Source organism: Chrysochloris asiatica, unplaced genomic scaffold (assembly GCF_000296735.1).
Source record: "Chrysochloris asiatica unplaced genomic scaffold, ChrAsi1.0 scaffold00379, whole genome shotgun sequence".
In the NCBI taxonomy this organism is placed as follows: Eukaryota; Metazoa; Chordata; class Mammalia; order Afrosoricida; family Chrysochloridae; genus Chrysochloris; species Chrysochloris asiatica.
The window spans coordinates 515,980-529,473 of record NW_006408897.1 but is presented as its reverse complement, the minus strand read 5'-3'; the positions used below and the strand labels follow the sequence as shown (position 1 = coordinate 529,473).

Here is a 13,494-nt window from a genome sequence, read left to right as displayed (position 1 = left end):
AACTGCAAGATTGGCAGTTTAAACTCAGCAGCAACTCCTTGAAAATTCTATATACATGGTCACGAGTCAAAACTGACTCGATGGCACTTAACAACAACCACCACTAACATCTTCAGTATGAAACTGATCAAACATGCAGTACAGATGCATTAATAATTAATGGGGGTTGGAATATAAAAGTTGGAAACAAAGAGAAAGCATTGGTAGTTGGAAAATAAGGCTTTGGTCATAGAAATGATGCTGGAGGACTGTAGGATAGAATTTTGCAAGACCAATGATTTATTAAATGTAAATACCTTTTCAACAACATAAATAATGACTATACACATGGACCTCACCAGATGAAATAAACAGAAATCAAATTGATATATCTGTGGGATGAGATGATGGAGAAGATCAATCTCATTAGTTAAAATAAGATCTTAGACAACTACGAACAGACCATCAACTGTTCATATACAAGTTCTGGATAAAGCCACCATGAGACTAAAAGAACTGGATGTAACTGGCTACCAATACTGAACAGTTTAAGCAAAAATTCTATAGAAAAATCCTGGTCTAAAAGGGGGTAAATTTTTCAAATTCTCATGGATTCCAGACATTCTGGAATCATGGGGGTTAGAAGAACCTCTAAAACTATTGCCAAGAGATAATCTTTAAAGTTTAAACCAAAAATATTTCCTGAAGTCTTCCCAAAAAACACAACAGTGTATGTAAACTAGTAAAAAATGCTTACCTTGCACAGTATGCTGCTTTAAAAACTGTCAAATTGGGGTCAAACTGACAACAGTACCGTGAAAGACACAAAAATCTTAGGGTTCCAATGAGTATGTTAGTGGGGGAGGAACAACTCAGAAAAGGAGTTTGCGAATGGTTGCACAACTTGAAGAATGTAACCAGTGTCAGTGAACTGTGCTTGTCAAAATGGCTGAATTGAATGTTTTGTTGTATATATTCTCAACAACAACCAATTAAAAAAAAAAAAAAAAAAAAATGAGACTGATAGCCCTTTCCTAATCTCACCTCCGGGTCTACAGAGTAAACTGCAACCAGGTGTAAACCTGAGGGAAATGAAGAGCATATGAATCATTGATAACTATTTACTGTTGTCAATGGGCCAGCCACTATCCTAAGTACCGGGATATATATATTATCTCCCTTAATTTCATTTAAGCTTCAAAATTACCATATGACATATCTATTATTATTTCTATCTTACAGATTGAAAAATCTGAGAGCATTGTATTTAAAGATATGTAGACATACACATGATAAACTAGTGTTATTGATGCTGTGTACAACTGAATTGTTTTCAGATCACAGTGATCCTGTATAGGATTTTAAAGGTCATAAAATTTACAGGAGCAAAAAGTCTCATCTTTCTCCTGTAGATCAACTGGTGGATTCAAACTGCTAAGCTTACAGTTAACAGCTCAACTTGTAATCCACTACACCACCAGGGTTCCTGGATATACTGTTAAGCTTTTTTAAGAAAGGCAAAAGTAAAGCAATATGATTTGCATTTCTAAATTATTCAAATAAAAATGTGCATATATAGAAAATAGGTGCAAAAATGTTAATAATGGTTATGCCTGAGCTGAAGGATTAACAGGAATTTGTACTCCTTGTATTGTTGTTGCTGTTAAGTTTCATGCAGTCGGTTCCAGCTCAAAGCAACCCTGTATAAGGTTTCTAAAGCTGTAAGTCTTTGTGGGAGCAGAGAGCTTCATTTTCCTACTTCAGAGTAGTTGGTGGGCTTTAACAGTTGACCTTGTGGTTTGCAGGCCAGTGCTTATCCTGCAGAGCCATCGTGCTTCCCATACTTCTTGTATAAATATTTATAATTTTGAAATTTTTATCATTATAAATGACTTACCCTTGTATGAAGAAAAAGATGAATACTGCTTTATATCAAAAGGTATTGTTTTAATGACAAATAAATGTGAAAGCTAAATTATATTATCATCATAAAGAACTGCATATAACTTATGAACTCCAGTCACAACTTTAGATCACCACCACAAATCATTCTATTATTATTATTTTAATTTCATGTAGAACTCGACTTACGTTCTAACTTTTCTTTTTTCCCTTTCTTTCCTTTAGAAGAAGTAGATGACCGAGATGATGCAGCAGACTGGGCCCCTGACGAATGTGGGGAAGTAATAATGTCCACAGTGGAAACATCATAAGCAGACTTCCTGCTAGAACGCTCCTCCTGAATGCCTAAACTGCTACCACCAATACTGTAAAAGAATAAGTAAACGTGGGTAAAGAAATAAGTCTTACAACACAGCTAAAACTGTAAGGATGCAAAAATTTATCTCAACACTAGAATATAACTATAATCAAAGATGCCTTCCACTTTTCTTCTTTGCAATTATGCACTAGACTATTCAGAGAACAGTTAGTGGTTCAAATTCACCCAGAGGCATCTTGGAAGACAGACCTGGAGATGTGCTTCCAGAAGTCTAAATAACTAAAAGGAGGTCTCCAAGAGTTGGACTGGACCCAACCTAAACTAACAACAAGCCTAGATTATTCCCTATTGCTCAATTTACTACTGAGAAAAACCTGAAGTGAAACCAACAAAAATATATATTCAATGCTACTTAATAGAAAAAGATATAATGTTACATACTAGAATTTTTTTTTTTTAAATTTCTAACTCTATATAACTATTTTCCCCTAATAATATTATTGTTGTTGCTATTAAGTGCTGTTGAGTTGGTGCCGACTCACAGCAACCCTTTATAGGGTTTCTGAGGTTGTAAGTCTTTTGGGAGCAGAAAGCCTCATCTTTCTCCCATTGATAATCTTAACAGAGAACAACAATATGCTCAACTTTAACCTGAAATTAAATGCATCAAATCAAAATGCTATCAAATATGAATGCAGATAGATTTACGGTGGTGGTGGTAATGTGCTGTGGAGTCAATTCTGACTCATAGCAAACCTGTACAGATAGATTTATAGATTAACAAAATTTAGGGAGGAAATTTTTCCTGCAGTTTGATTCACTTATGTGACTTTGTAAAAGCAATTCAAACACTGTGCTTCACCCTCCTCCCTAACCTGGGAACAATAACAATAAAAATTACCACATCAGGCTATTATAGAAATGAGTTAGTATAATAAAGAAAGCCCCTCAGTCCTTTCAGTGCCTTGCAAAGCACTGAACAGATACTGGCTGTTATCATTGTTATGACTGCTGCTATTTTTCAAAGCTTTGTATAATCTTGCATATTTTCCTGATTGCAAAAACTTGATTATGTGGGATCACTGCATCAAGAATCCATCTGCTTTTCCTCAGATTAATCACAGAAAACCGTATTTTATCGTGTAGTAGTTTCCCAGTGTTATCATCTACTGGGGATTTACAGATTGACTTAAATTCACAACAATCTATATATACTCTCCAAACTATCTGCCAGGCTCTGTTGTAAGTACTTTGTATTTCAGAGTACTCATAACAGTTCTGTGAGACAGGAATGATTATTTTCCCCATTTTACGGAAAAGGGAACTGAGGAACAGGAAGGCTAAGTAAAAGTAACATGCCCCAAAGCAAACAGCTAATAATCAGGAGAGTCAGAAATCAAACCAGTCTAGATCCAAAGCCTAAGTTTTTAACCTTGCTATGCAGCATGTTATCGTTAAACAAGCAAAATGTGACTAACGTTCAGAACACGGTTTTCATTTCTACATTTTCTCACTATTACCACCATATTCTTACGTAGGTTCAAGAGCTGATTTTTTCTCCGTCAGAGTCCCACTCCCTGAAGAGGAGACAAAATCATCTTCATATGAAATACTGCTTAGAGGGGTTGTGATGGTATTCAAAGGTCGCAATGCTGATGTTCGTCTCTCCAACCTGTTTTCTAAGCCTGTCAAAATCATTGATTTTGATTAGATAGAAAAATTTTAAGCTCTAAGAAATACATTCCACAATTAATCTCACAATGTGAAGATTAATAGCATGGATTTATAAATGTTTTTCCTTACTTTTATTATTAATGCTTCCTTTAAGTTTAACTTAATATGTAACAGTATATGTTAAACATTTTATGTAGAAAATTTTCTACATTAAAGTAAAGAGCACAATGAATCCAATGAATCCACCACTCAGCTAGAAAAACTATCGGTACATGACCAATACAGTTTGAACTAAACCTCCTACCCTCCCATGTGCTACCCCTCACACACACTAAAGTACCTTAAAGGAAACACCAGATAACATACCATTTCATCACTAAACAAAGAGTAAGTTAAAAAGTATTGTTGCAAGAAAGAATCATTCCCACCCCCTCCATACACAGAGTAGACAGGGATGGGCAACTTGGACATTGGCTACCCAAAATGGGGGGTGGGGGGCTACAAAGGCAAGAAGTGACTGGCTTACAAGTTTTCAAGAGGGAACCTAGATCCAGAGGGCCTGGAGGAAGGTAGAATCTCCAGTGAGTAGTATTCAATCTGACTAGGCGGGGCTGATGCAATGAAATGCAGATGGGTCTCTTGTGATACAATAGTGAATAATTGTTATCAGGACTGATTGTGAGGGTTGGAAATGTAAAGGTAGATGCTTTATAGCAAGGAGGGGAGTGATTAACTTTTCAGTCTAGGAGCAGAGGTCCCTAGGACCATCAAGGGAGAAGAGCAGAGAGCGGGACCCTACCCAGAGAAGCAGTGATGCCTGAAATGGAGCCAGAAATGATGACGTGAAGCGATGGAGCAGCTGGAGACTTTAGATCCAGAGAGGGAGAGCGACTGTGTGCTGAAGACCTGGGGGGTACAGGGGAAGGATTGCATGGAGGGGATTGTAACCATGGCAATGAGACGATATACGATAGAATGAATGTAAAACTAATGTTCTCCCATGTAAACTATCACATAATTCACAATAAAACATTTAAGAAAAAAAAAAAAAAAGTATTGTTACTAGGGCTCCAGTTCACACATAAGGGATTTATCGAAAGTGCAACTGGTAGAAGGTTGCTGACAAGTCCTCTCTCTTGTCTTACTTGTAATACATTTGTATAAGTCTCACAAGTGTGTCTTCAAAATAAGAGGTCCACACAAAACAGTGGCTTCCTAAGGCATGTGCTGGGCCAGTTCACTTCATGGCAGAGTAGCCAGCTCAGGAGGCTATGGTGACTGTGTCTGGGGACCCCAAATTTGAGAATCCATTGTTTTCTGGAAGGACATTGGACAATCACTAAGGTTTATTAGGAAGAAGTTTTTAGGAAATCTGAAAACTTCATTGGTGAGAAAAAGGCCAGGAAAGCTGACCCCAGAATTGTTTGTTTTTTTTTATCACAACAAAGCTCATTCTTTGAGGGTAACAAGGGTTCTCCAGAGAATTCTATTACGAAACCATACCCCATATACCCTGTAGCTCTGAATTCCATTCAGACTTTTTATTCTCCAAACTCAAAGAACACCGAAAAAGAAGACTGCCATTGTAATGCAGTGTAAACTGAAGAGTACAGAATTATCCAGGAAAGGATTGTTGTTATTGTTAGCTGCCATCAAGTCAGTTCAGACTCATAGCGACTCTACATACAACATAACACTGCCTGGTTCTGCACCACATTTACAGTTGTTATGTTTGAGGTCGTTATTGCTCTCACTGTGTCAATCCATCTTGTTGTGAGTCTTCCTCTATTTTGCTGACCCTCCACTTTTCCAAGCACGATGTCCTTCCCCAGGGACTAGTCATTCCTAACGAAGTCTTGTCATTCTCACTTCTAAGAAGCAGTCTGGCTGTACTTTTTCCAAAACAGGTCTGTTTGTTTTCTGGCAATCCATTGTACTTTCAATAGTCTTCACGAGCACATTAATTCATCAATTCTTCTACAGTCTTCCTTATACATTGCCCAACTTTCATATTCATATGAGGTGATTGAAAATACCAATGAATGGGTCAAGGGTATCTTAGTCCTCAAAGTAACATCTTTGCTCTTTAACAATTTAGAGAGGTATTTTGCAGTAGATTTGCCTACTATAATACGTCATTTGAATTTTGGGCTGCTGCTTCCAGGAGCATTGATTATCAATCTAAACAAAATGAAATTTTTAACAACTTCATTTTTTTCTCATTTATCTTGACATTATATACTGGCCCAGTTATGAGGATTTTTGTTTTGTTTCCATTGAGGAGCAATCTATACTGAAGACTATAGTCTCTGATCTTCGTAAGTATTTCAAGTCCTCTTCGCTTTCAGTAAGCAAGGCTGTATCATTTACATATCACAGGTTGTTAGTGAATCTTCAGCCAATCCGGATACTGTTTTCTTCTTCATATAATCCAGCTTCTCAGATTACTTGCTCACCATACACACTGAATAAGTATGGCCAAAGGATAAACCCTGACACACACCTTTTCTGATTTTAAACCAATCAGTATCCCCATGTTCTATTCTAATGACTGCCTCTTGGTCTATGTACAGGTTCTTCATAAGCACAATTAAGTGTTCCAGAATACACATTCGTCCCAATGTTAAACCAGTTTTCATGATCCGTAGACCCTATGCATAGTCAATAAAGCATAAGTAAACATCTTTGGACTCCTGGTGTGTTGTAGGATCAGAACCACAAAGTCAGCAGTTCAAACCTACAAGTTGCTCCTTGGAAAACCCTACATAGAGTTGCTATGAGTCAGAACCGATTTGACAGCAATTAACAACAACAAATGGCATTTTTGTATTCTCTGTTTTCAGCCCAGAAACACCTGATATCAGCAATGAAATTCCTCATTCTCTCTGAATACACCTTGAATTTCCATATATTGATGCAACCATTTATCTTCAGCAAAATTGTATTTGCATGATAATAATCAAATTGTTCAATGATTTTTGCATTCCATTGGGTCACATTTCTTTGAAATTGGCACAAATATGGATATTTTCCAATCAGCTGGCCCGGCAGCTGTCTTCCAAATTTCTTGGCAGAGACAAATGAGCATCCCCAGTGCTGCATCAATTTGTTAAAACATTACAACTTGTATTCTGTCAATCCCTAAAGCCTTGTTTTTAGCCAATGACTTCAGTGCTGCTTGGACGACTTCTTCCTTCAATACTTGATTCTTGGCCATATGGTACCTTTTGAAATGACTGAACATTTACCAATTTTTTTGATGAAATTTTGGTGACTGTTTATTCCTATCTTCTTTTGATGTTTCATATGGCATTCAATATTTTACCCAGAGAATCCTTCAATATTCCAACTATAGGCTTGAATATTTTCTTCAGTCCTTTCAGCTTGAGAAATACTGAGTGTGGTCTTTCTTTTTGTTTTTGTAACTCCAGAACTTGGAACATTTTATTTTAATACTTGACTTTTGTCTTCTCGAGCTGCCCTTTGGAATTAGTTCTTTTATATTTCAGAATTCCATCCCGTCACTTGAGCTTCTCAATGTTCAAAGCACATTTCAGTCTCTAGAAGACTCTGAAATCTTAGCCAATTTTAGTCTTTTTAACGATCTTTTTCATTCTTTATGGAGGATGCCGCTTATGTCATCTCACAATTCCTCTGGTCTTTGGGCATATTACCTACTGCATCACATCTGTTCTTGAGTGAAATATAGTCACATTCAAGTGAAATATAATCATATTTTGGCTCTCATGGACTTGTCTTAATTTTCTTCAGCTTCAGTCTGAACTTGCATATTGATGGTCTGTTCCTGATCTTGTTTTGGCTGATGATATTAACCTTCGTCTCTTCCCACAGTTGTAGTCAGTCTGATACCTATGTTTTCCATCTGGGGATGTCCACAGGCATAGTCACCATTTATGTTATTGAAAAAAAGATATTTGCAATGAACAAATCATTGGTTATACAAAATTCTATCACGCAATCACCAGCATCTTTTCTGTTATTTAGACCATATTTTTCAACTACTGATCAGTCTTCTTTGTTTCCAACTTTCTCATTCCAACTCCCAGTAATGCACCTTGAATTCATCTTTGATCAACTTCAGTCTGAAGAAGTTGTTAGAATTCTTCAATTTCATCATCACTGGCTTTAGTGGTTGATGCATAAATTTAAATAAATGTATTCTTGTGCCAAACCCCAGCTGTATACCTGTCCCACGACAAGCCCTCCTATACATCTATCCCATTCACCTACAGAACCCACCCTCATTAACTGGTCTTCCTTGTTTGGCATATGGATATTATCCTATCAAAGACAGCATTGCACTTCAAGACAGATCTTTAAATGCTCTTTTTGACAATGAATGTTACACTATTGTTTGTTGTTCCCAATATAGTAAAATATGACTGGCTGATTCAAAATAGCCAATACCAGTCTCAAGGGGGGAATCTTGATAGATTTTCTTTAAAACAAACAGGGCAATCAAGACTGAAACTCAAAGGCAACACATGAGCAGAAATGTAAGCTTGCTGACGACCACACTGGTCTACTGGTGAGTGAAAGAGAGGGAAAGGCAGCAATGAAGAAATGGGCTGAGTTCAACCACATTCCACAGACTCCAGATGACCTGGAAATGAGAGAGAGACGAGGAAGGGCTGGTTGGTCCAAAGTGTGGTGAGACCTGAGGACACCTGAGCCTATGGACAAGGACATAGCCCCAGAGGGCTATAGCTGAGAGTGAAGCTTCCAGTTGATATGAAGGAGGCGCACAAGAACACCCAAAGTTGCAGACAGTACCCATTTGACCTAGCCTCAATGGCTTGATTATCAGAACTCAACTAGAGGAAGATTAAAAAAATAAAAGAGAAAACAAAACAATTTTTGATAAAGGAAAGAAGTGTAAATTGCTACAATTTGATTAACTTTATCTATACTTATGGAGGCAGTAACTCTAAATACCAAAAGAGAGGGAAGGAGTCTTAACATCAAGTATCAATGCTATCTATCCCCTCTGTACAGAGGGTAGCCAGGGATGGGTAACTTAGACACTGGCTACCTAAAATGAGGGGATGATAAAGGCACAAAGTGCTGGCTTACAAGGTTCCAAGGTACAGTTTAGTTTAATAATGTGTGTGTGGGGGGGGGGGAAGAGTTTCCACTGAATAGTTTTCATCTTGTATAGATGGGTCTGGTTAAAAGAGATGGGAATAAGATTCTTATGATTCAATAGTGAGCAACTGTTACCATGACTATCTGCAACTGTCACAATTGTAAAGGTAAAAGTTTTGTAACAAAAACAGGGGAGTGGTTAATCTTACAGCCCAGAAACAAAGGACCCTAGGATCATCGAGGGAGAAGAGCACAGGCGGAATGCGAGACTTTATCCAGAGAAGCAGTGATACCAGAGATGGAGGCAGAGATGGAGACATGGAGAGAGGGAGCAGCTGAGGACTCTAGATTCATGGGGAGAGAAGAGAGCCTAAGAGCTGGTGGCCAGGAGGTAGACTTGCAGAATGTGCCCTTCGGTGGTGCAAATTATTATATATGCCTGAGTGTTTTAAAAAAAGAGAGCTAAGGTGAATAAAGAGAAATGCTGTTAACTGATGGTACATGGAGGGGTTTATAATCATTGTAATGAAACAAGGTGCATGATTTTTTTAATGTAAAGTTGATGATCCGTCCTGTAAACTTTCACTTAGTCCACAACAAAAATCTTAAAAAAAAAAAAAAAAAACACGGCAATCACGCACACTTATTCAGAAGTTGTAAGAAAAGTAAAAACTGTACTGGTGAGAAAAAGACCAGCAAAGTTGCACCCAGAAATTATTTTTCTATCATAATGCAACTGGTTCATTTTTTGATGGTAATAAAGACTGTCCTGAGATTTTATTAGGAAACCATACCTCATCTATCCTGAAACCCTGAATTGTGCACCTTCAGACTTCTTGTTTTGTTCCCAAAACTCAAACAACATTGCACAGGAAAACTATTTGAGTCACTCAAGAATGCCAAAACTGCCATTTTTGATGTGATGTAAATTGAAGAGCTGGGGAAAGGTTAGAGAGATGCAAACACTGTCTCATTAAGTGCACAGACCTAGCTGGGTGAAATGTGCAGAAATAATAGCTTCACATTGTGATCTTTTGTTTAACAAAGGTTTCTATGATTTTGTAGCAATACTTTTTGACTTACCCTCTTATTTCAGTATAACTATAAAATTTTAATGAAAATCCAATGGAATGTAAGAACAAATTCAATTTTCTCAAGATGAAAACTACATTAATTATTTTGCTTTCATTAAAATAAACCAGAGCCTACCTTAAAATTACCACCTATAGAAATAAAAGACTAAACAAAAGAGCATGTATAGGTGCACAAAGTACCATAAAGAAGTGAGTCAAAATGAAACCTAGGAAAATGCAATGTGTTACCCAATTGAGCATAAGATGAGTAGATGAAATCAGATTGTCAAATTATTTGTCTACTATGTAAGGCAAAGGAGTCCTGGTGTGGCGCTGTGGGCTAATGTGTCAGACAGCAAAGCTGTTTGAACTGCAAGGTCGGTAGTTCAAGCTCACTAGCTGCTCCTTGGAAATCCTATATAGGGCCGCTAAGGGTCAGAACCGACTCAATGGCACTTAACAACAACAACAATGTAAGGCAGAAGTAGAAATAGCTGACTTATAGATTCAGCCTAACTATACGTAACTTAAAAATTCTAAGGTGATATGAGCATAAAACAGGTAGAATCAATCTACTGTAGGAAGAAGAGAGAAAAACACTTAAGGAAATCAAGTTTATCATAGAATAGGAGAGTTATGCTACATAGGGATAAGAGACAAACATCTAAGTTGTTTCATGATCCAACTATAAAGCTACATTACAATTCAGCGTCTTATGAAAATTAATTTTGATTAGTAGTATTAGAATTGTTTCCAGATTAGAAATGTTACTACAGTTGCTCTTCTCAATTCTAGACCACAATATCCCCAATAATTCACAAATTACTAAATTAAGAAATATTCTCATTTTCTATTTAAATACATAACTATGATCACATGAAATCTTGGATCATTAAAGCACTTCACACCAGTCCTGAACATCATATATGTTTCTCTTAAAGTAGATCAGTATTTTCTACAATTACAAATCAGCTACTGTTTTATGACAATAAAAAATAAAATTCAAAGATTAAATTACTAATATTCTAGTTGAAGCTTACAGATCATTTAGAAGATAATATGGACAATAAAATTTTTCACATCCTCATAATGAGCAATGGCATTGTATACTTAAGTACATATAAAGCATGTAGGAAGCATTAATTTATCTTACAAATATTATAAATATTAATACAATACAATGTAATACAAATACTACACTGCTTATTTATTGTTCTCACCTTTTCCATATAGTTGATACGATTTTGTAAAGATATTAATGACACTATGTGGACTTCCCTTTGCTAATTCTTCCCATGGTCCTTTGCTCTGTGTTTCACTTATGTGCCCAAAAAGTGGCAGGAAATTTTCAGCCTCCTTCTGAAACTCTTTGATTGGTTCATAAGTATTTCTTTCTCCAGCACAAAATTCCTTTTCTTTTAAGACTTCTGCTACCTTCAAAAGGGTCCGCCCATTCCGGCCTCCCTCTTCTTCAGAGAAACTCCCCTCACTAAGAAGTGGCCCCTCACTGATTGAATCTGCACTGGAACCAAGTGACAATTTGGCTTTCTCTTGAGAACAGGCTTGCATATCAGAGCTAGAAGAGTCAGTCTGCCTCTTACACAATTGTGCCAGCAATCCTTCTGGTTTGGGACCCGGGGATCTCATTCTGAAGCTTGATATGGCACTGTGAGGTCTGATCATCTCAGGAAGCTTTTTAAATTCACTCAGGTTGCCTACACCAGGAAGATCATCATCAAAGGTTGCATGAGACACACAAGTTCCCAACATCTTTTGAATTCGGGCCGAGAAAACATCTTCAGTATCTTCTTTCACAGGTGGACTTATAGCTTTGTTCCAAGATCCATCTTCTTGAGGTGCTTGCTGAAGATCACAGTCAGTGCTCCATACTGACCCATAGTTAATATTGGCCCCAGCTAATTTCTTGGCTTCACTTTCAATTCTGCTGGACAAAGAAGCAGCTGTTGCTTTCAAGGCTTCAATACGATCCAGTTTACTCTTATATTGGCTGGCACTAGATTTTTGCAAGGCATCTGGATGAGCAGCTGGTGAGGTCAGATACGTTTGAGGTGTAAAAGTTAATGGTCCTGAAACCATATTATGATTTTTCCTGGTTGGTAAAATAGATTCAAAATCTTTATTCAAAATTCCTACATGTTCTAAACTCAAGAGATGGGAAAGTAAATTTCCAGCTGTTCCAACAAGGGGCTGTGGTTGAGAATGGTGGACTAGTGGGCTCAATCTGTCAGGCTGCATCCATGTAGGTTCCATCAAGTCTCTTCTGGAAATGAAAAGTCACAAAACATTAGTTAACACATAAACTCAAAACAAAGCTCAGTTTTTAAAACTAGTTTTTCTCTGATTATAAGCAAAATGTTGTATAATCATTGGGAAGAGAAAATGGACAGAAAATAAGGATAAAGATTATAAAGACCACTCATACACTGAATAACCTAAGAGCCACTAGTAATATTTCAATTAATGGTTGTTTTTGTTAAGTGCCATCGAGTTGGTTCCAACTCATAGTGACCCTGTATAATGTTTCCAAGGAGTGGCTGGTGGGTTTGAAGCGCCGACCTTGAGGTTACCAGTCCAGTGCTTATCTGCATCGTATATCCTTTCAAATATCTATGTATAGATAATGTTTTGGAGGTAGTGTTTTCACAAAAATGGCATTTATTATACATATACTGTCTGATAAACGCCTTTCTTCAATTAAGATACCATATTTTTTTTAACTACTGACTAAAGAGAAACCATTAAAATCTTTAAAACTTCATGGACAACATTCTTTGTACCTCTGACTCTATACTTACCTTTAAAAGTTGTTTTAGTTAAGTGCCATTGAGTCAGTTCTGACTCATAGTGACCCAGTATAGTGGGTTTGAACCACTAACCTTTAGTTAACAGTCCAGTGCTTATCCTACAGAAGTATTATTTTATAAAAAAGAAATGTTTATGACTAGTAAAATATTAATATAGACATAACACAGAATATACTAATAAACATACTTAATATATGTTGAACACTTACGTTTTATGATGTGACTACTAAAGAAATAAGGCAGTCGTTACATAATTCTACCAAAAATTAATGAACATAAAAAAAGGCTAAACTATGATTATCAACTATGAATACACAATACAGAACAGCATGTCCATAAAATTAAGGCACAGAATTAAGAAGGTCTAGATAACACTATGTATATTTACCCATGTTTCCAGATAGGTGAATATACCCAGTGAACATACAGAAATAAAGGCTGATGTAAACTATTAAGAAAACCCTTAGGTGAATAACATGTTGTTTTGTCCTTAAGTTTATCCATTATGCTTGGATGACAAAGTTATATTTATCAAATTTGCAGGTAACAAAAAGCTAGGAGGTATGGCTAACCCAACAGACGACCAAAGTATGAATCAAAATCATTTGGACAAGGT

At 36.7% G+C, this 13,494-nt stretch overlaps 1 protein-coding gene across 1 annotated transcript in view; it reads right to left on the bottom strand.

Moving 5' to 3' along the window:
- CEP350 (centrosomal protein 350kDa) overlaps nt 1-13,494 on the bottom strand; it is a 175,370-nt gene that overhangs the window by 123,880 nt on the left and 37,996 nt on the right. The window contains exons 11-13 of the mRNA XM_006876426.1: nt 11,274-12,334; nt 3,735-3,885; nt 2,071-2,231 (exon numbers count right to left, since the gene is read on the bottom strand). Coding sequence (XP_006876488.1) covers nt 2,071-2,231; nt 3,735-3,885; nt 11,274-12,334 — 1,373 coding nt within the window. The remainder of the gene's footprint in view (nt 1-2,070; nt 2,232-3,734; nt 3,886-11,273; nt 12,335-13,494) is intronic.